Source organism: Sparus aurata, chromosome 2, assembly GCF_900880675.1.
Source record: "Sparus aurata chromosome 2, fSpaAur1.1, whole genome shotgun sequence".
Lineage (NCBI taxonomy): Eukaryota > Metazoa > Chordata > Actinopteri > Spariformes > Sparidae > Sparus > Sparus aurata.
Window position 1 is genome coordinate 12,332,809 of NC_044188.1, and position 19,939 is coordinate 12,352,747.

Genomic DNA, 19,939 nt, shown 5'->3' on the forward strand with positions numbered 1-19,939 from the left:
TTTTATGCAATAATTTGGATGAAACTGCATCATAGTTTAATGGATAAAGGTTTTCTGGTTTTCCATTTCATGTTCTCCAGCTGGTCTGCCTGAACCCTCAGTGATCTGCAGTGTGTCCATTAAATTCCCATGTGAAACCAATGAGATTACATGTAAAACCTACTGGGTTAAATGTAAAACCCCTATAAAAGACTCATGTTAAACACATTAAAATGTCCATGTGAAACCTATGGGATTACATGCATAACATGCTCCCCCCCTGCTGGCCAGGACGAACAACTGTGACCGCTGCTTGGCGTCTTGTCTTCCCAGGTGAAAGCAGTCTTGGTGATTGAGGATAACCTATAAGAGGGGGAAGGGAACTAGGCCCTTTCACTTTAGTCCACGATCTGACTGGAGCAGCACCAGTTAGTCAGCCCGGAGGCTGGGGTGTTTTGTGTTGTTTTATCTGATGAGTTCTGTAGTCTAGTTAGCCTGTTTTGGTGTGCTTCCTGTAGGGGGTAACATAAATTGGGGGCTCGTCTGGGATCCATCCATCCATCCATCCATCCATCCATCCATCCACCCACTAAGCCAACATCTAGAGGATACAGCTTAATTTAGTTAGGACAAGCCCCCATTTATGTTATGACCCCCTACAGGAAGTACACCAACAAAGGTCAAAGAGAAAACCCCCAAACAATCAAGCTGGCCAAAATAAACAAAAGAAGGGCGGCCTCCCAGACCAACCCACCAAGACCGTTGGAGCCGGGACTAACCCTCTACCCTAACGTAAAGTAACTACTTAACCTGACTGAAACAAAGCCACAAAAACTAGACTACCGAACCCATCAGATAATTATAGAACAAGACATACCACTTCAGTCAGCCTCCATGATGACTGCTGCTCTGATCAGATGGTGGAATGAACAGAGATACAGCCTAGATTTCACTGTAGTCTATGTGTTAACTTCCACCAGGTCCGGTGCGCTGCATATCTGCTCTGTCCCAGCTCCGGCAATCTGGACTCCTCTGGAGCACATACGCAGAACTTATATTTCTGACAGATGCCGGAGCCACAACGCAGCAATTCAGCCGAATTTAGCAGAGTGCAGACAGGGAGTCACGCACCTAAACAACAACATAACAGCCGGTTACTTTTCAAAATAAAACAATGGTTTTGACACCAGTGCAAAAATCTCAAGCTCTGCTACTAATCCTTCATTTGGGATCACTTCGTGTTGTTGTGTTTAAAACACATACCTATAACTGTGGTTGCAAGTGATTAAGTGAATATGTGATTATTGCGGGAACTCCTCGGCCTCGTGACGCCAGTTGTCCGACAGCACTGCAGCGTGGCAGACTCAAAACGCATCCAGTGGCGGTTGCTGGATAGCAGAGGGCAGAGCAAAATCGCACTGGAGCTGGAACTCAGCGGACATGTATCTGGTAGAATTTCATGGGTAATGTGGTAATCAGGGTACCACATTACTTCAGGTTGAAGTAATGCACCAATCGTACCTAGTGCCTAACAAACGAGCCTGTGGGGGCAGTGTTCTGATCTGGGGTTGCCTCAGTTGGTCCGGTCAGGTCTAAGTTCAGCAATGTTATGTGAGGTCAGCTGACTACCTGAATGTAATTAATGACCAGTTCTTTTTCTACCCTGATGGCATGGGCATATTCTAAGGTGACAATGCCATGTCATTCATTGCTCAAATTGTGAAAGAGTATGGAGCAAACGATTGTTACACATGGATTGGCCACCACAGTCCAGATCTAACCCGACCATTTTAGGATTGATTTTTGTTCATTAAATGTTTCTTGGTGTTCTTCTCTGGCTTCAACAGTATGATGAAACATTTTGGAGCAAATATACAGAGTATCAGTCCAAAACTGGAAGCCAGAATGGCAAAAATCTCCACAGCCACAGTAAATTTCCCTGGAGAGCTGACATAGGCTGGGATAAAGGTGATCCAGACTGCACAGAATATCAACATACTGAAGGTGATCAGCTTGGCTTCATTAAAATTGTCAGGTAGTTTACGAGCTAGGACAGCTAACACCAAGCAAAAGATGGCCAGTAGGCCTATGTACCCAAGCACAGCCCAAAACCCAAAAGCTGAGCCTAATGCACACTCCAGGATGATTTTCTCCTTGTATGTGGTTAGACTTTCCATTGGAAATGGGGGACTAAGACCCAACCAAATAGTACATATTAAAACCTGAATGAATGTGAATGACACTACAGTCATCCTTTGCTGTGGAGGACCAAACCATTTCATAACATTACTACCTGGGAGTGTAGCTCTGAAGGCCATAAGGACGACTATAGTTTTTCCAAGAACACAAGAGATGCAGAGGACGAAGGTGATCCCAAACGCTGTGTGGCGCAGCATGCAGGACCAATCAGAAGGTGCTCCAATGAAAGTCAATGAACATAAGAAACATAGAGTCAGGGAGAAGAGCAGAAGGAAGCTCAGCTCAGAGTTGTTGGCCCTGACAATTGGGGATGTTCTGTGACGAAAGAACACAGCCGCTGTTACGATGGAAAGACAGGCACCAGCAACTGAGAATGCAGCCAGGATGATTCCTAGGACCTCGACAAAGGAAAGAAACTCTACAGGCTTGGGGAAACAAGTGTCTCTCTCTGTATTAGGCCAGAACTCCTTAGGGCAAGGAAAACAATCAGGGGAATCTGAAAACAAAAAAATAAAAACACGCTGTCAGCAGTCATATGTTTAATTTTGTAAATCTGCCTCATAAAAAGAAAGAAAGAAAAAAAGAAAAACCTCTAGCATTGCTAATCTCTCCTTCAGGACATGGTATACAATCATAACAGCAGATGGGTTTTCCTTTCTGCAGCATTTTACGAGTTCCTGGAGGACAGCTTTCACTGCACACTGACACAGGCACCTAGTACAAGATATATACAAACACAGTGAGACATCTTCAGGTGTGCTACAGACATCTTAGGATTAAAGGAGAAAGTAACATATTTTTGAGTCTGTCTTAAAAAAAATACTCACATAGCCATCTGAATGTTTTTGAAAGTCTTACTTAAACAAGACTTCAGCTGTCAGAATTATTTAAATCAACTGGTTATCTTCCAAATAGTTGTTTAAGTACAAATTCTCCTTTCCCAGATGGCAAAATTGTTGCTCTCCAGATCTGGCTCACATACCACGTAGAATGATGGCACTTGAGTGTTCTGCTTCTGTTTGCCAGATGTAGGCTACAAGCAGTCCATAGCATAGCCAGATATCAGCCAAGGGTACACTGAAGTCATCATTCCATTTGGTTTCCGAGGCAGAAGAGGGTGGCTGGTACAATTTTGCTATCTGGTTTTGGTAACTATCCCTTTTCTGCAGCTCTGCAAGGGACAACTCTTTTGTTCTGGAAATACTTTGGAAGATACTCACCTGATTGGTCAACTTAAGACACCTGAAGTCTCATATATTCAGAATTTTGAGGACTGTGGATTTTACCCTACTTTAAATTTGTTTGGATTTCTTCAAGCCTTATTGGCAGGTGAACATATGTACACATAATAGGAAATTTGAATATGTTTAATTATTGCCTTTATCCTTACATGTGTGCCACCTTCCACCCAGGTCAGGTTCTTGTTGATTAGGAATTCCTGGCCGTCTGGCAGTGATGCATCATAAAGCCCGACAGTCACCATTTCAATGCTGCCACTATGACCTTTTTGCCAGTTAACCAGCTCATATCTGGCAACAGGATCTCCATTGGTATCAAATGACACATCATAACCATTTTGGGAAAAGTTGACTTCTTTCAGCAGAGTAAGAACCTGTGAGGATCAAGTTATGTAAGACAGTAAGGAAGAGCGAGGAAGAGATGGAAAATATGAGGTCTTCACATAATAATTTCACCTGACCTGTTTGGACTCTATTCTGGTGAATTTGTTACACTGAGCTGTAGAATTTTTATCTTGACACACTGCATTATGAATGGCATGAGCTATTGCATACACAGCCTTGTACACCATGTTAGTGATTCAGAGCTGAGATGTATCAGTGTACGGGTCCTGAAGTGTCTGTATATCTTCAGTTCCATCACACACAATTCCATCTATGGCTGCACCTAAAACACACAGAGACAGAGGAAGGTGGTATTTGAGCATTGATATTGATATTACATTATCATTCATTCTTATGTGTTTATTATTTTTTCTACTTCCTTCATATCTTATTAAACATGCCAAAATGGCCTTTTCAGAAACTTATATCTATAGTACATTGTTTAAATTAAATCATAACACACCGTTATTTTACATGCCATTTAAAAGTACTGTTTTGCATACATTACTCCATCTTTTTGCCGCTTTAATTTGTTACAGGCCCTGACACAACTCTGGAATCAACAATTTTAAAAATCAGCAAAAATGACTCCCTTTTTCTCAGCCTGCAGTTGAATGCATCCTCCCAGAACTCAGTAAGCACTGGAGAGGCAGCCACTTTAGAGGGAGGAAGATCCAGCAAGAATTCTCTCAGACCCGGGATGACAGATTTCTGAATGCCAAATCCAACGGCTCCAGCACATATGCTGAACCGCAGCAGGTCTTTGTTGGTTACCCAGGACTCACTGCCTATCCACTGGCGAGGTGGAGAAGGTTCACGTGACAGCTCCTCCAGCAGAAGCCTCAGTTCTGTAGAGGCTGTAAATGCCACAATAACCACAGCTGTTGACCTGGAGAGACATTAGAGTGCATTATAATACACCAATGTGGACTGAGTTTCACCAATTTGCACCTAATACAATTTGACTAAACCTTTTTTTTGTGGTTTGCAGAGGTTCAGTGTAAGCACAGGAAATAAAAGTACAAGTAGCAATATAACCTGCGGATGATGTCAGCTACTCTCTGGATCCTGCTACGCGGGTGGGTCCTGTAGAAAGATTCAGAGTATTCCACACAGATTCCCTCCTTCTGTGCTGCATGCAGGAAAGACGCCATGCCATTATTGCCATAGTCTGAATCTGACCGCACAGCACCTATCCAAGTCCAGCCAAAGTGTTTCACCAGCTTGGCCAAAGCGTCAGCCTGGAATTGGTCACTGGGGATTGTTCTGAAGAAACTGGGGTACTGCTGCTTATCAGAGAGGCATGCACAAGTGGCAAAGTGGCTCACCTAATGTAATACAGCAATAATATTATTCAACGTAAAGACAGAAAAAAACTGGCCTATATTAAACACATGGTTTGTCAAATATTAAAAATATTTACTTGAGGAATGTTAAAGGACCCAATGACGCGTGACATGCTGATGGATGGCGTGGAGGCAGACTCACCGATGATAGCCATCACCATACCAGATTGCGAACAATTGTCACCAGTGTAAAACACCGGGTCCAGCCCATTGGAAAGTTGAAATGCCACATCCACTGCCACAGGCACCGAGGTGCACGAGTCATGGATCTGATAACCAAGTTCAATACCCGGCAGCAGCTCCAAGCTGTTGTTAATCTCCTCGATGGTGAAGACCATTGCACGTGAGAAGCGCAGTTCTCGAGAGTCAACTCTGCACACAGAAACTTAAAATGTACTTAGGATGAAGGCAATAAAAAACAGACAACAAAGCAGAACTGTAACTCAAAGTTATGGACCATGACTGAGAGCTGCACTGCCTCTGTGAACCAGATACACATCACAGTTATTAGTAACTGGACACGAAAATTTAACCTAAATGATAATCGGTCTAAAATTCACAAGGATATTAATGCACTGATATAAAAAACGTTTTTTTATTTTTACTTTTTATCCTGTTTAATCAAAAAAATATATATTACAAGACATTTTTAGTCCAGAACACAAACAGCTTCTTCTTCATACAGTCACACTCTGGGTATTTGTGAAAATAATATGTTGTTTAAGTGGTCAAATACTGATTTGACACAACATATAAGAAACAGAAATATTTTGCATCAAAGCTTTGGATCATGACTGTAAGCGCATCAGACAATAAAACATTTCCATCCCCACACAGTGTAACATAATCTAATGCAACACTTCAACCTCTTACTGACCTTCCTGTGCATTTCTGTGGCTCAGGCATGGTGGTGTAGTTATACATGGCTGTCTGTTTGTAGTGGTGTATGGAGAAAACACCCCCAATAACATAGTCACCATGCATTGAGAATGCAGGTCGACGAGTGTTAGCCTGGAGGTTACATTTCACAGAGGAGACCTCGCTGCTGATCCTACCACTGGCATTTTCCTCTGTAAGCCTAACGTTTTGTTTCTGACCATCCCCAGAATCAGCGAAGGCAAGAGCTGGGTTCAGCTCACACACACCCACAGCCAACGTCAGGCCAATAAAGAGAGCTAAGATCATCATCGCTCAAGTGTCTGTATGTTAGCATATGTTTGTTTTCAGTAGTTTATATAGATTTCTGACAAAAGCTTCCCTCCTTCATCTGTAAGTCAGCCTGCTACACATTGGAGAGTAGACACACCCATAACTACTGGTGTTTTGATGAGTCCAAGGTTGCTATCTGTCTGTTTCCTCCTCTTTTAAAGTTACCATGATAAACACCAAACATCCTCGTAATTACATCCGACCTTATACCTTTGCTGCTTTATTTTAACTGATACTATAATTAATCCAGACAAATGCACACCTTTAATAGGTTAACAAGATTTATGATTTGACTTGAACAGTATTTAGAATAGTTCAATCAAAATGTTTAGATAGAACGCAGGACCACTAATTTTTGTCATTAATTTGTATTTTATTGAGCACATTGGAGAAAACATGAATTGCAAAGCAGGACTATATTGCATTTACATCCAACACTGGCATTTAAAATAAGAGAAACATTTATTATGAATTAACCTGTAAATGTAAATATTCAAATCAACTCAGTGGAGCTCTATACTATTGTAAAGGTTACCATCTTTACTATTTCCAACCCCATATGTCTTAGAATTGATTTTTGCTCATTACATGTTTCTTAGTGTTCTTTTCTGGCTTGAGCAATATGATGTAACACTTTGGAGCAAATATACACAGTATCAGTCCAAAACTGGAAGCCAGAATGGCAAATATCTCCACAGCCACAGTAAATTTCCCAGGAGAGCTGACATACGCTGGGATAAAGGTGATCCAGACTGCACAGAATATCAACATACTGAAGGTGATAAGCTTAGCTTCATTGAAATTATCAGGTAGTTTCCGGGCTAAGACAGCTAACACCAAGCAAAAAACAGCTAGTAGGCCTATGTACCCAAGCACAGCCCAGAACCCAATAGCGGATCCTAATGCACACTCCAAGATGATTCTCTCCTTGTATATGGTTAGATTTTCCATTGGAAATGGGGGACTAAGACCCAACCAAATCGTACATATTAAAACTTGTATGAATGTGAATGATACTACAGTCATCCTTTGCTGTGGAGGACCAAACCATTTCATAACATTACTACCTGGGAGTGTAGCTCTGAAGGCCATAAGGACGACTATTGTTTTTCCAAGAACACAAGAGATGCAGAGGACAAAGGTGATCCCAAACGCTGTGTGGCGCAGCCTGCAGGACCAATCAGAGGGCACTCCAATGAACGTCAATGAACATAAGAAACATAGAGTCAGGGAGAAGAGCAGAAGGAAGCTCAGCTCAGAGTTGTTGGCCCTGACAATTGGGGATGTCCTGTGACGAAAGAGCACAGCTGCTGTTACGATGGCAAGACAGGCGCCAGCAACTGAGAATGCAGTCAGGATGATTCCCAGGACCTCATCAAAGGAAAGAAACTCTACAGGCTTGGGGAAACAAGTGTCTCTATCTTTATTAGGCCAGAACTTCTTGGGGCAAGGGAAACAATCAGGGGAATCTGAAAAAAAATAAAAATAAAAACATGCTGTTAGCAGTCGTCTGTTTAATTTTGTAAATCTGCATCATAAAAAGAAACAAAGAAAAAAAGAAAAACCTGTAGCATTGCTAATCTCTCCTTCAGGACATGGTATACAATCATAACAGCACATGGGTTTTCCTTTCTGCAGCACTTTACGAGTTCCTGGAGGACAGCTGTCACTGCACACTGACACAGGCACCTGGTACAAGATACATACAAACACACTGACACATCTTCAGGTGTGCTACACACATTTGGGGATCAAAGGAGAAAGTAACATTTTTTTGAGTCCTCTCTTAAAAAAATACTAACATAGCGATCTGAATCTAGTGTAACTAAAACAAGGCTTCAGCTGTCAGAATTAGATAAATCAATCGGTTATCTACCAAATAGTTGTTTAAGTATAAATTCTCATTTCCCAGATAGCAACATTGTTGCTGCCCAGATCTGGCTCACAGACCACATAGAATGATGGCACTTGAGTGGTCTGCTTCTGTTTACCAGATGCGGGCTACAAACAGGCCATAGCATAGCCAGGAGGGTTGTAAAGACCCACCGATACTAATCGGTAACCGGGTTTAACGTTACAGATGCCACTAGATCGATACGCGGACCCCTGTATTGATTTAAATTTACCATTAACAGGTCGATGGCCTGATTTTAAAGTTTTGTATTGGTTGACAGAAGCTTTGCTGCTAATTCTGCAAACCGTCTCTCAACTCTCGTGAAAGGTTAAAGGTCAATGCGAGATTCTCGCAAGAGTAACGTTAGCATATCTGAGGTAAAAAACCACAACAACAACAACATGTCCAACAACTCCGACACTGTTAACAATGCACTAGCTAATCTGAAATCTAAAGTTTGGAAGAGATTTGGATTTTATAAGAAGGAGGGACATTTGGACAAAAGTCTGGCCATATGAAAGGTCTGTAGAACAGCTATTAAGTACAGCGGTAGCACGACAAATATGAAAACTTATCTGGTGTGACAGCATTGAGAAAACTACACAGGCGACAAGGAGTCTGTAGGTGCTAACATTAGTAACGTTACAGCTAGCACAAGCAAGAAAGTGCAAGACAACATCATGGCTATTAAAGACTTTTTCCGGCAACAACTTAGCCACAGCTCGGCTAAGTTCAAGGTAACTTTAGCCCATTTTATTGCGAAGGACTTGCAACCTTACAGTGTGGTTGAGCGTGATGGCTTTCAAGACATGGTAAATACGTTAGAGCCAAGGTACAAGATACCAAGTAGACAGCATTTCACTGACAAATGCGTGCCAGAGTTGTACCACAAAGCAAAGAAAGAAGTTAAACAAGAACTGTCAAATGCAGAGCAAGTGGAAATAACAACTGATGCCTGGACATCATGTGCAACCGATTCCTATGGGACGATCACAGCTCACCTCATCTCTCCGGGCTGGGAGCTAAGGAGTCATGTCTTACAGACCAGAGTATCTCTATTTGAAGGTAAGCAATGGCACTTGAACTAGAATTGCTTATTTTAATTTATAATGGAAAATGAATGTCTACATTAAACAGATGTTAAGAACTTTATCAGACTGCACTGTATCGCATCGAATCGCATCGAATCGCACATAATTGTTCCGTATTTAAAATGTATCGTCCCTGAATCATATCGTAGCCCATGTATCTAGATGTGTATTAAATCGTCTTACGAGGAAGAGATGCACACCCTTAATAGCCAGATATCAGCCAATAATACACTGAAGTGCCATCATTCCATTTTGTTTTTGAGCCAGAAGAGAGTGGCTGGTACAATTTTGCTATCTGTTTTTTGTAACTTTCCCTTTTCTGCAGCTCTGCAAGGGATAGCACTTTTATACTTAAAATACATTGGAAGATACTCACCTGGGCCCATATTCACAAAGAATCTTAAGGCTAAAAGTAGCTCCTAACAGGCGAATTTAGGAGCAACTCCTAAAAATAATGGGCGTGTCAGTCGTAACTTTAGGACTCCTAATTTTTGAAAATAAGAGTTATTCACAAAACATTTTAAGCCTAAAAGTAGCCCCTAAGTCTGGGAGACCTTAGAAGTAGTCCAGAGGACTCCTAACTCGCTAAGACCTGGTCACAGCCAAATGTTTTGGAGACGCTAAATGACAGGGAATTATTAAAACGATGTCAAATGGACCGTGAAGGGACTTAAGTTGTGGTTGAGTTGGTGAGGGACGCAATAACGTTCCCAACCAACCGAAACAATCCAATAACGCCAGAGTTAAAATACACACCGGTATTTGGCTACGGGGAAAATGCAGCTCTTCGCACGGGACTAGTATTACCTGGGGACCTCAAGTGATTTAGAATTTATCCCACTACGTCCGTGTTTCGTGCGGCGCATTCGCACAGGATAAGCAAAGTCTGTGTTTTACTGACATTATCATCCGGGTCGATCGCACCGAAGCCCCTGCTGGAGCAGCACAACTGTTATATATGGATATTTTTAATATAATGACTGGTGAGCCTGTTGAAAGATGGAAAAATGTTCCTTACCGCATGCTACCATGCATGTAATCCATCTAATCATCTTTCGAAATTTCGCTCTTCTGATGAGCCTCCTGAATTTGCACCCAAAATGCTGTCAAAACTTTCATTTATAATTCCCAACGCAGCCTCCATAATTCTCGACCGGGAAAAAGGTGGAAAACACAAAAAACCTTAAGAAAAACAAAAAACGATCCCAAATCACAGAGATGCCGATTCGCACGGGACTGATATTATCACATGACCTCTGTGTTTGGTGAAATATGATAGGTAATTTGCGGTGGAATTTTTACTTTACAAATTATGGACATGGCAGATTCACACGGGATTAAGATCACAGACGACCTCCGCAATTATTAGAAATTACTGGAGGTCCCCAGGTTATACTAGTCCCGTGTGAATAGGGCTTTTGTCAATCGGAAAAAGTTGCATTCCATCAATACACAAATTGTCTTTGATGCATGTTACAATATACTGGACATTGTTGCGAAATGGCCCGGATCAACACACGATTCCCGAATTTTAATGGAGAGTGGTTTGACGCAGCTTTTCGAGCAAATGCCGCTTTTATTGACAATTCACGTTTTTCATCGGAATCTTCTAATTTGTAGTTTTTGTCCGAAGCGTTTTTGTTGTGGGGGGGGGGGGGGGGGGGGGGGGCACTTAATTCTCATCATAAACACATTTCTTTATCCAATATCTTTCTATAGGCTTTGTCATGGGCTTGCAGGCAACTTCCTTATTTTCACTTCATGCATTGCGTAGCCTAAATGACTTTTCAATGGGCTGCCATGTCACTCAACAGCCAATCACCGTTGTCACCGCTTCTAAGTGCGTCCTTATAAAATGACGTCATCCATAGCAACGGAGAGTTACTTCTAGTTTAGGAGTTCACTGTTTTCATAACTAAAAGTAGGTCTCAGCGGGTTTGTGAATTACTTTTAAGAAACGACTCCTACATAAAAACTTTTAGTCCGATTTAGGAGTACTCCTAACGTTAAGATAAAAGTCTTTGTGAATACGGGCCCTGATTGGTCAACCTAAGACAGATGAAGTCTCATATATATTGTGAATTTTCAAACCAATTTTTGAACAGATTTAGGACTGTGGATTTTACCCTACTTTAAATTTATTTGGATCTCGTCAAGCCTTATGGACCAAAAACACACTTTAACCCTTATTTACACCAAATATGAAATTTGAATATGTTTAATTATTGCCTTTGGGATCCTTACATGTGTGCCACCATCCATCCATGTTAAGTTCTTGTTGATTAGGAACTCCTGGCCGTCCGGCAGTGATGATTCATAAAGCCCTACTGTCACCATCTCAATGCTGCCACTCTCACTTTTTTGCCAGTTAACCAGCTCGTATGTTGCAACAGGATCTCCATTGGCATCAAATGACACATCATAACCATTTTGGGAAAAGTTGACTTCTTTCAGCAGAGTAAGAACCTGTGAGGATCAAGTTATGTTAGACAGTTAGGAAGAGAGAGGAAGAAATGGAAAAAAAAATAGGTCTTCACATAATAATTTCACCTGACCTGTTTGGACTCTATTCTGGTGAATTTGTTACACTGAGCTGTAAAATTTTTATCTTGACACACTGCATTATGAATGGCATGAGCTATTGCATACACAGCCTTGTACACCATGTTAGTGATTCGGAGCTGAGATGTATCAGTGTACGGGTCCTGAAGTGTCTGTATATCTTCAGATCCATCACACACACTCTCATATACGGCTGCACCTAAAACACACAGAGACAGAGGGAGGTGGTATTTGAGCATCAACAATGATACTATATTATCATTCTTTCTTATGTGTTTATTATTCTTACTATTTCCTTTTTGTCTTATTAAACACGCCAAACAGGCCTTTAAGAAACTCATATCTCCAGTACATTGTTCTAATTAAGTCATAAAACAACCTTATTTTACATGACATTTAAAAGTACTGTTTTGCAGACATTACTCCATTTGTTGTTTCAATTTGTGTCAGGCCCTGACCCAACTGTTGAGTCAACAATGTTAAAAATCAGCAAAATATGACTCACTTTTTCCCAGCCTGCAGTTGAATGCATCCTCCCAGAACTCAGTAAGCACTGGAGAGGCCGCCACTTTAGAGGGAGGAAGATCCAGCAAGAATTCTCTCAGACCTGGGATGACAGATTTCTGAATGCCAAATCCGATGGCTCCGGCACAGAAGCTGAACTTTAGCATGTCCTGGTTCGTTACCCAGGCCTCACTACCTATCCATTGGCGAGGTGGAGAAGGCTCACGCGACAGCTCCTCCAGCAGAAGCCTCAGTTCTGCAGAGGTTGTAAATGCTACAATAACCACAGCTGTTGACCTGGAGGGATATTAAAGTACATTATATTATACTGATGTGGACTGAATGTGGCTAAAGTAAGCCTAGGCCTTTTTGTTTCATGGAATCTATTTGACATAAAAAGTACATATGACAGAGATCGTTATGATGAATATAGATACAACACCAATTTGCACCCAATGCAATTTGACTAAACATTTTTTTTGTGGTTTGCAGAGGTTAAGCGCAGGAAACAAAAGTACAAGTAGTTATGTAACCTGCGGATAACTTCAGCTACTCTCTGGATCCTGCTACGTGGGTGGGTCCTGTAGAAAGATTCAGAGTATTCCACACAGATTCCCTCCTTCTGTGCTGCATCCAGGAAAGACGCCATGCCATTATTGCCATAGTCTGTATCCGACCGGACAGCACCTATCCAAGTCCAGCCAAAGTGTTTCACCAGCTTGGCCAACGCGTCAGCCTGGAACTGGTCACTGGGGATTGTTCTGAAGAAACTGGGGTACTGCTGCTTATCAGAGAGGCATGCACAAGTGGCAAAGTAGCTCACCTAACGTAACACAGCAATGGTATTATTCAACGTATATACAGAAAAAAGCTGGCCTATATTAAACACATGGTTTGTCAAATATTAAAAAAATATTTACTTGAGGAATGTTGAAGGACCCGATGATGCGTGACATGCTGATGGATGGTGTAGAGGCAGACTCACCCACAATAGCCATCACCATACCAGATTGCGAGCAATTGTCACCAGTGTAAAACACTGGGTCCAGCCCATTGGTAAGCTGGAATGTCACATGCATCGCCAAAGGCACTGTGCTGCATGAGTCGTGGATCTGATAACCAAGTTTGATGCCCGGCAGCAGCTCTGTGCTGTTGTTAATCTCCTCGATGGTGAAGACCATTGCACGTGAGAAGCGCAGTTGACGAGAGTCAATGCTGTACACAGAAACTTAAAATGTACTTAGGTTGAATGCAATAAAAAACAGACAACAAAGCAGAACTGTAACTTAAAGTTATGGACCATGACTGAGAGCTGCACTGCCTCTGTGAACCAGATATACATCACAGTTATTAGTATCTGGACACGAAAATTCAACATAACGGATAATCGGTCCAAAATTCACACGGATATTAATGCACTGATATAACAAATTCTTTTTTTTTTCATTTTTGCTTTTTATCCTGTTGAATTAAAACAACATTTTTACAAGACATATTTTTAGTCCAGAACACAAATGGCTTCTTTTTCATATGGTCACACTCTGGGTATTTGTGAAAATCATATGTTGTTTGATCGGTCAAATGTTGATTTGACCCATCATATAAGAAACAGAAATGTTTTACATCAAAGCTTTGCATCATGACTGTAAGCACATCAGATAAATAAAACATTTTCATCCCCACACAGTGTAACATAATCTAATCCAACACTTCACCCTCTTACTCACCTCCCTGTGCATTTCTGTGGCTCAGGCATGGTGGTGTAGTTATACATCGCTGTCTGTTTGTAGTGGTGTATGGAGAAAACACCCCCAATAACATAATCACCATGCATTGAGAATGCAGGTCGACGAGTTGTAGCCTGGAGCATACAATTCACAGAGGAGGCCTCGCTGCTGATCCTACCACTGGTATTTTCCTCGGTCAGCCCAATGCTTTGTTTCTGACCATCCCCAGAATCATTCAAGGTGAGAGCTGAGTTCAGCTCACACACACCCACAGCAAATGTCAGGCCAATAAAGAGAGCTAAGATCATCATCGCTCAAGTGTCTGTGAGCTTATGTTTGTTTTCAGTAGTTTATATAGATTTCTGACAAAAGCTTCCCTCCTTCATCTGTAAGTCAGCCTGCTACACATTGGAGAGTGGACACACCCATAACTACTGGTCTTTGATGAGCTCTTGTCCAATGGGCCAAGTTTTTAATCGGGCTGCATGTACAGTAAAATATCTGTCTGTTTCCTCCTCTTTTAAAGTTACCATGATAAACACCAAACATCCTCATGATTACATCCTACCTTATACCGTTGCTGCTTTATTTTAACCCATGCTACAATAAAACCAGACATATGCACACCTTTGATAGGTTAACAAGATTCATGATTTAACTTCAACAGTATTTAAAATAGTTTAATCAAAATGTTTAGATAGAACGCAGGACCACTCATTTTTGTCATTAATTTATACTTTATTGAGCACATTGGAGAAAACATTAATTACAAAGCAGGACTTCATTGCATTGACATAAAAAACACTTGCATTTCAAATAAGAAAAAAAACATTTAATATAAATTAACCTGTAAACATAAATATTCAGATGAACTCAGTGGAGCTCTATACTATTGTAAATGTTGCCATCTTTACTATTTCCAAACTCAGATGTCTTAGAATTGATTTTTGTTCATTAAATGTTTTTTGGTGTTCTTCTCTGGCTTGAGCAATATGATCAAACACTTTGGAGCAAATATACACAGTATCAGTCCAAAACTGGAGGCCAGAATAGCAAATATCTCCACAGCCACAGTAATTTTCCCAGGAGAGCTGACATATGCTGGGATAAAGGTGATCCAGACTGCACAGAATATCAGCATACTGAAGGTGATCAGCTTGGCTTCATTAAAATTATCAGGCAGTTTTCGAGCTAGGACAGCTAACACAAAGCAAAAGACAGCCAGTAGGCCTATGTACCCAAGTACAACCCAGAACCCAAAAGCTGAGCCTAATGCACACTCCAGGATGATTCTCTCCTTGTACATGGTAAGGTTTTTCATTGGAAAAGGGGGACTAAGACCCAACCAAATAGTACATATTAAAACCTGAATAAATGTAAAAGACACTACAGTCATCCTTTGCTGTGCAGGACCAAACCATTTCATGACATTACTACCTGGGAGTGTAGCTTTAAAGGCCATTAACACTACTATAGTTTTTCCAAGAACACAAGAGATGCAGAGCACAAAGGTGATCCCAAATGCTGTGTGGCGCAGCAAGCAGGACCAATCAGAAGGTGCTCCAATGAATGTCAATGAACATAAGAAACATAAAGTCAGGGAGAAGAGCAGCAGGAAGCTCAGCTCAGAGTTGTTGGCCCTGACAATTGGGGATGTCCTGTGACGAAAGAACACAGCCGCTGTTATCATGGCAAGACAGGCACCACCAACTGAGAATGCAGCCAAGGTGATTCCTAGGACCTCGTCAAAGGAAAGAAACTCTACAGGCTTGGGGAAACAAGTGTCTCTCTCTGCATTGGGCCAGAACTCCTTGGGGCAAGGGAAACAATCAGGGGAATCTGAAACAAAGTAGAAAAGGGGCTTTTAGTGGTGCTATATTTGTTGTTGAAGATGTGCATTTGAAAAAAATAAAAATACAAAAAATACCTGTTGCATTGCTAATTTCTCCCTCAGGACACGATAAACAATCATAACAGCAGATTGGTTTTCCTTTCTGCAGCACTTTACGAGTTCCTGGAGGACAGCTTTCACTGCACATCGACACAGGCACCTGGTTCGTAGACACATGTTTTCACTTTTACTTTAGAGCTCTAATGCCTATGGACTTTGTTTCCAATTTCTTCTTCAAACATTACTGAATTCAAATATGTTCGCATGTCACTACTTCCCAGGATACATTAAAGTTGCTAACCTCTCCTCAGTACCACCATCCTCGTAAATAATTAGTTGAAGTACATATATGAGACATTAAATTCAAGAAACTTCTGGGGGTCCCACTATCTGAAGAAACAACACAGTGTCCTCCACATGTCTTGAACTCTTCTGAATTACACTTGACAGAAAAGTTGTTTTGGGGCTTAACTCCAGACTCCAACTATTGGGCTTAACTAAGAGACAGAGAAATTATAGTAGGTTGTGGTTTTCTTGTTTGTTGTGCTTGCTTTGTAAAACAGAGACACTTTGGAAGCAAATAGCTGCTTCAAAGGATAAGTGTGTGTTTGTGACTCAGAAGAGCAGCAGAAGACAGGGAAAGACAGGCCAGAGATGTTGGTGTGTTCACTGCGTTCATCCTGAAAATACTGTATTTTTGAAAAGAAATCATTTGATTTGTCTATCTCAGATTGCTTTATTCTTATATCATCCGAGTATTCAGCATACATAATAAGGAAAGTGGATTTACTCACAGCTATTAACAAGGACCAAAAACATATTGTTGCTGATGAAATCACCAAATTTGAAGTTGGATGTCAAACTATTGCCTTAGAACTCCTCACCTGTGTGCCACCATCCACCCAGGTAAGGTTCCTGATGATCTGGAACTCCTGGCCTGCCGGCAGCGATGCATCATAGAGCCCTACTGTTACCATCTCAATGCTGCCACTCTCACTTTTTTGCCAGTTAACCAGCTCATATCTGGCCACAGGATCCCCATTGGCATCAAATGACACATCATAACCATTTTGCGAAAAATATACTCTCTTCAGCTGAGTAAGAACCTGCAGATATGCAAGATAGTATTAATAATTCATATCAAAAATGGGACGTTTTTTTTCTTTTACTGTGTTCACTTCTACATTCTTTTTTTTACCTGACCTTTTTGGACTCTATCCTTGTGAATTTGTCACACTGAGCTGTAGCATTTGTGTCCTGACATACTGCATTATGAATGGCATGAGCTATTGCATAAACAGCCTTATATACCATGTTAGTGATGCGGAGCTGAGATGTGTCAGTGTATGGGTTTTGGACAGTCTGTATGTCTTCTGTTCCATCACACACACTCTCATCCATGGCTGCCCGTAAAAACACAGAGACAGGGAAGCTGTTATTGTTTTCTTTGCTTTGACAAATTCTACATTGTAATGCTTTCTCATCTTTCTAACTCAAGTGTTTTTAACATTGCATTTCAAAGTTCTATTTTTCAGATGAGCCATTGTTTAGGGTCTGTGCTCTGTTTTTGTCAGACTTTGCCTGTATTATTTTAACTTCAGGTACCCCGACTTATGTTTACACCAATCAGTAATTAGATGATTAGTCACATTTCCGAGAGACAAGAAATGTCCATAATTTTTCTGTTACTCACCATCTGATTTGATGCGTTTTATGGGTTTCAACTAAATAAATCATGAGCAATCTACATATTATGATTAAACATACACGAAAGTAAAAATGATTTTGATTTTAGCTTGCTGGCTGAGAGCATGCCTATATAATGTGTGCTTATATTAATCAGTGTTGGTATTGTGATACCACTGCAATTAAGTTGCGCACAGAATCTTCTCAAAGACAGCAGGGCTGAAACTTGTTTTTGTTCAATAGTACTTGATTTCCCTCTTATTAGAAAAATTATGGTTGAAGAAGCATGATCACTTTTCAACACAGAAAGCAATGACCATGACAATGTAAAGCAAGGACATCAACTTTCTCACTTTTTTCCAGCCTGCAGTTGAATGCATCCTCCCAGAAGTCAGTAAGCAATGGAGAGGCAGCCACTTTAGTGGGAGGGAGATCCAGCAAGAATTCTCTCAGACCTGGGATGACAGATTTCTGAATGCCAAATCCAATGGCTCCAGCACAGAAACTGAACCTCAGCATATCATGGTTAGTTATCCAGGACTCTCTGCCTATCCATTGGCGAGGTGGAGAAGGCTCAAGTGACAGCTCCTCCAACAGGATGGTCAGTTCTGTAACAGCTACAAATGCTACAACAACCATAGCTGTTGACCTGGAGAGACATAACCTATCAAATTGTATGTCAAATGTCAAGCTACACAGAAAAAACATCGATGACACTGTAGTTTTTTGATGTTTTGCACAGCTGCCTATTTGTCTCATTATAAATATGAAAGAAAGAACTGTGCTGAAAAAAGATACATTTTCAAATAGCAAGAAAAAATAAAAGAACTGCCATCCCAAATTTGTCCTAACATTTTATGTGATTTTGTGTGCATGTCAAAAGTAAAATCTGTGATGTAGAAACCTGCGGATAACGCCAGCAACTCTCTGGATCTTACTACGTGGGTGGGTCCGATAGAAAGATTCCGAGTATTCCACACAGATCCCCTCCTTCTGTGCTGCGTTCAGGAAAGACGCCATGCCATTATTGCCATAGTCTGAATATGACCGGACAGCACCTATCCAAGTCCAACCAAAATGTTTCACCAGCTTGGCCAGTGCGTCAGCCTGGAACTGGTCACTGGGGATTGTTCTGAAGAAACTTGGGTACTGCTGCTTATTAGACAGGCATGCACAAGTGGCAAAGTGACTAACCTAAAGAAAACAAACAGAGTAATCTTAAACAAGACCGACAAAAAATCAGCACTGTGCTTACAGGTTTTCCAGAAATTATGAGAAATTTTGCCCTACTTGAGGAATGTCAAAGGACCCAAAGATGCGCGACATGCTGATTGATGGTGTAGACCAAGACTCACCGATGATAGCCATCACCTTACCAACTTGTGAACATTTGTGACCGGTATAAAACACTGGATCCAGACTATTTGAAAGTTGGAATGCAGCATCTACTGCAATGGGCACTGAGGCACATGAGTCGTGGATCTGATAACCAAGTGTGATGCCCGGCAGCAGCTTTGTGCTGTTGTTTATCTCCTCGATGGCAAAGACCATTGTGCATGAGTAGCGCAATTCACTGTAGTCAATGCTGCACACAGATAATGATGTTACTGTTTTACAAACGTTGAGGACAATTTGAAGATTTTAAGTGAAAATACACAAAAACAACTGCACTTCATAGTTATTGACCAAAACTGATGCATTCACTCCACATGAATCAAATATATACCACAGAATTGCCTGACCATCAGCAATCAAAACTGCAAAATTTGATTGCGCCATTGAAAAGTAAAAAAATGTAAAGTCATAACTTCATTTTTTTTCCCCTGCTAAAACATAAAATTATTTTTAGGTTTTGAATATAACACAAATTCTTTGCAAAATGACTGTCAGCACATCATACAAATCAAGACATTTTTATCCCCACACAGTCTAACATCCTTTTATCCACCACTTCTCTCACTTACTCACCTCCCTTTGCACCTTTGTGGCTCAGGCTTGGTGGTGTAGTTATGATTCACTGTGTGCATGTAGGTGTGTATTGAGAAAACACCCCCAATTACATAGTCACCATCCATTGAGAATGCAGGTTGACGATTGGTAGCTTGGAGTTTACATTTTACAGATGAGGCCTCAGTGCTGACCTCAGCACCAGTTCTTTCCTTTGTAAGGTCAGTGCTTTGTTTCAGACCATCCCCAGAACTATTTTGGGCAAGAGCTGAGTTCACCACC

The 19,939-nt window shown here is 41.1% G+C and overlaps 2 protein-coding genes and 1 pseudogene across 2 annotated transcripts; all 3 read right to left on the reverse strand.

Moving 5' to 3' along the window:
- Window positions 1-1,769: 1,769 nt before the first annotated feature.
- On the reverse strand, window positions 1,770-6,130 carry LOC115573664 (extracellular calcium-sensing receptor-like; annotated as a pseudogene).
- A 789-nt stretch (window positions 6,131-6,919) lies between these two features.
- LOC115571960 (extracellular calcium-sensing receptor-like) lies at window positions 6,920-14,240 on the reverse strand. Its single transcript, XM_030401660.1, has 8 exons — window positions 14,134-14,240; window positions 13,327-13,621; window positions 12,940-13,229; window positions 12,408-12,703; window positions 11,896-12,101; window positions 11,585-11,806; window positions 7,921-8,044; window positions 6,920-7,824 (listed from the first exon to the last, which is right to left on the reverse strand). Exons 1-8 carry the CDS (start codon window positions 14,238-14,240, stop codon window positions 6,920-6,922), a joined length of 2,445 nt encoding a protein of 814 aa, XP_030257520.1.
- Window positions 14,241-14,913: 673 nt separating this feature from the next.
- LOC115572902 (extracellular calcium-sensing receptor-like) lies at window positions 14,914-19,791 on the reverse strand. Its single transcript, XM_030403391.1, has 8 exons — window positions 19,679-19,791; window positions 19,001-19,295; window positions 18,615-18,904; window positions 18,064-18,359; window positions 17,228-17,427; window positions 16,909-17,130; window positions 16,061-16,184; window positions 14,914-15,972 (listed from the first exon to the last, which is right to left on the reverse strand). The coding sequence occupies exons 1-8, from the start codon at window positions 19,783-19,785 to the stop codon at window positions 15,068-15,070; spliced, it is 2,439 nt and encodes an 812-aa protein (XP_030259251.1). The 5' UTR covers window positions 19,786-19,791; the 3' UTR covers window positions 14,914-15,067.
- Window positions 19,792-19,939: the final 148 nt, after the last annotated feature.

Excerpts from the sequence above, each read along its gene's own strand:
- LOC115571960 (XM_030401660.1), bottom strand. The coding sequence starts at position 14,240 with ATGCATGGTGATTATGTTATTGGGGGTGTTTTCTCCATACACCACTAC. Across the intron at positions 11,807-11,895 it reads CCAGAATAGAGTCCAAACAG|GTTCTTACTCTGCTGAAAGA; the intron begins GTCAGGTGAAAT and ends TGATCCTCACAG. Across the intron at positions 8,045-11,584 it reads GGATGGATGGTGGCACACAT|GTGCCTGTGTCAGTGTGCAG; the intron begins GTAAGGATCCCA and ends ATCTTGTACCAG.
- LOC115572902 (XM_030403391.1), bottom strand. The coding sequence starts at position 19,785 with ATGGATGGTGACTATGTAATTGGGGGTGTTTTCTCAATACACACCTAC. Across the intron at positions 18,905-19,000 it reads GGTCCTTTGACATTCCTCAA|GTTAGTCACTTTGCCACTTG; the intron begins GTAGGGCAAAAT and ends TGTTTTCTTTAG. Across the intron at positions 16,185-16,908 it reads GGGTGGATGGTGGCACACAG|GTGCCTGTGTCGATGTGCAG; the intron begins GTGAGGAGTTCT and ends TCTACGAACCAG.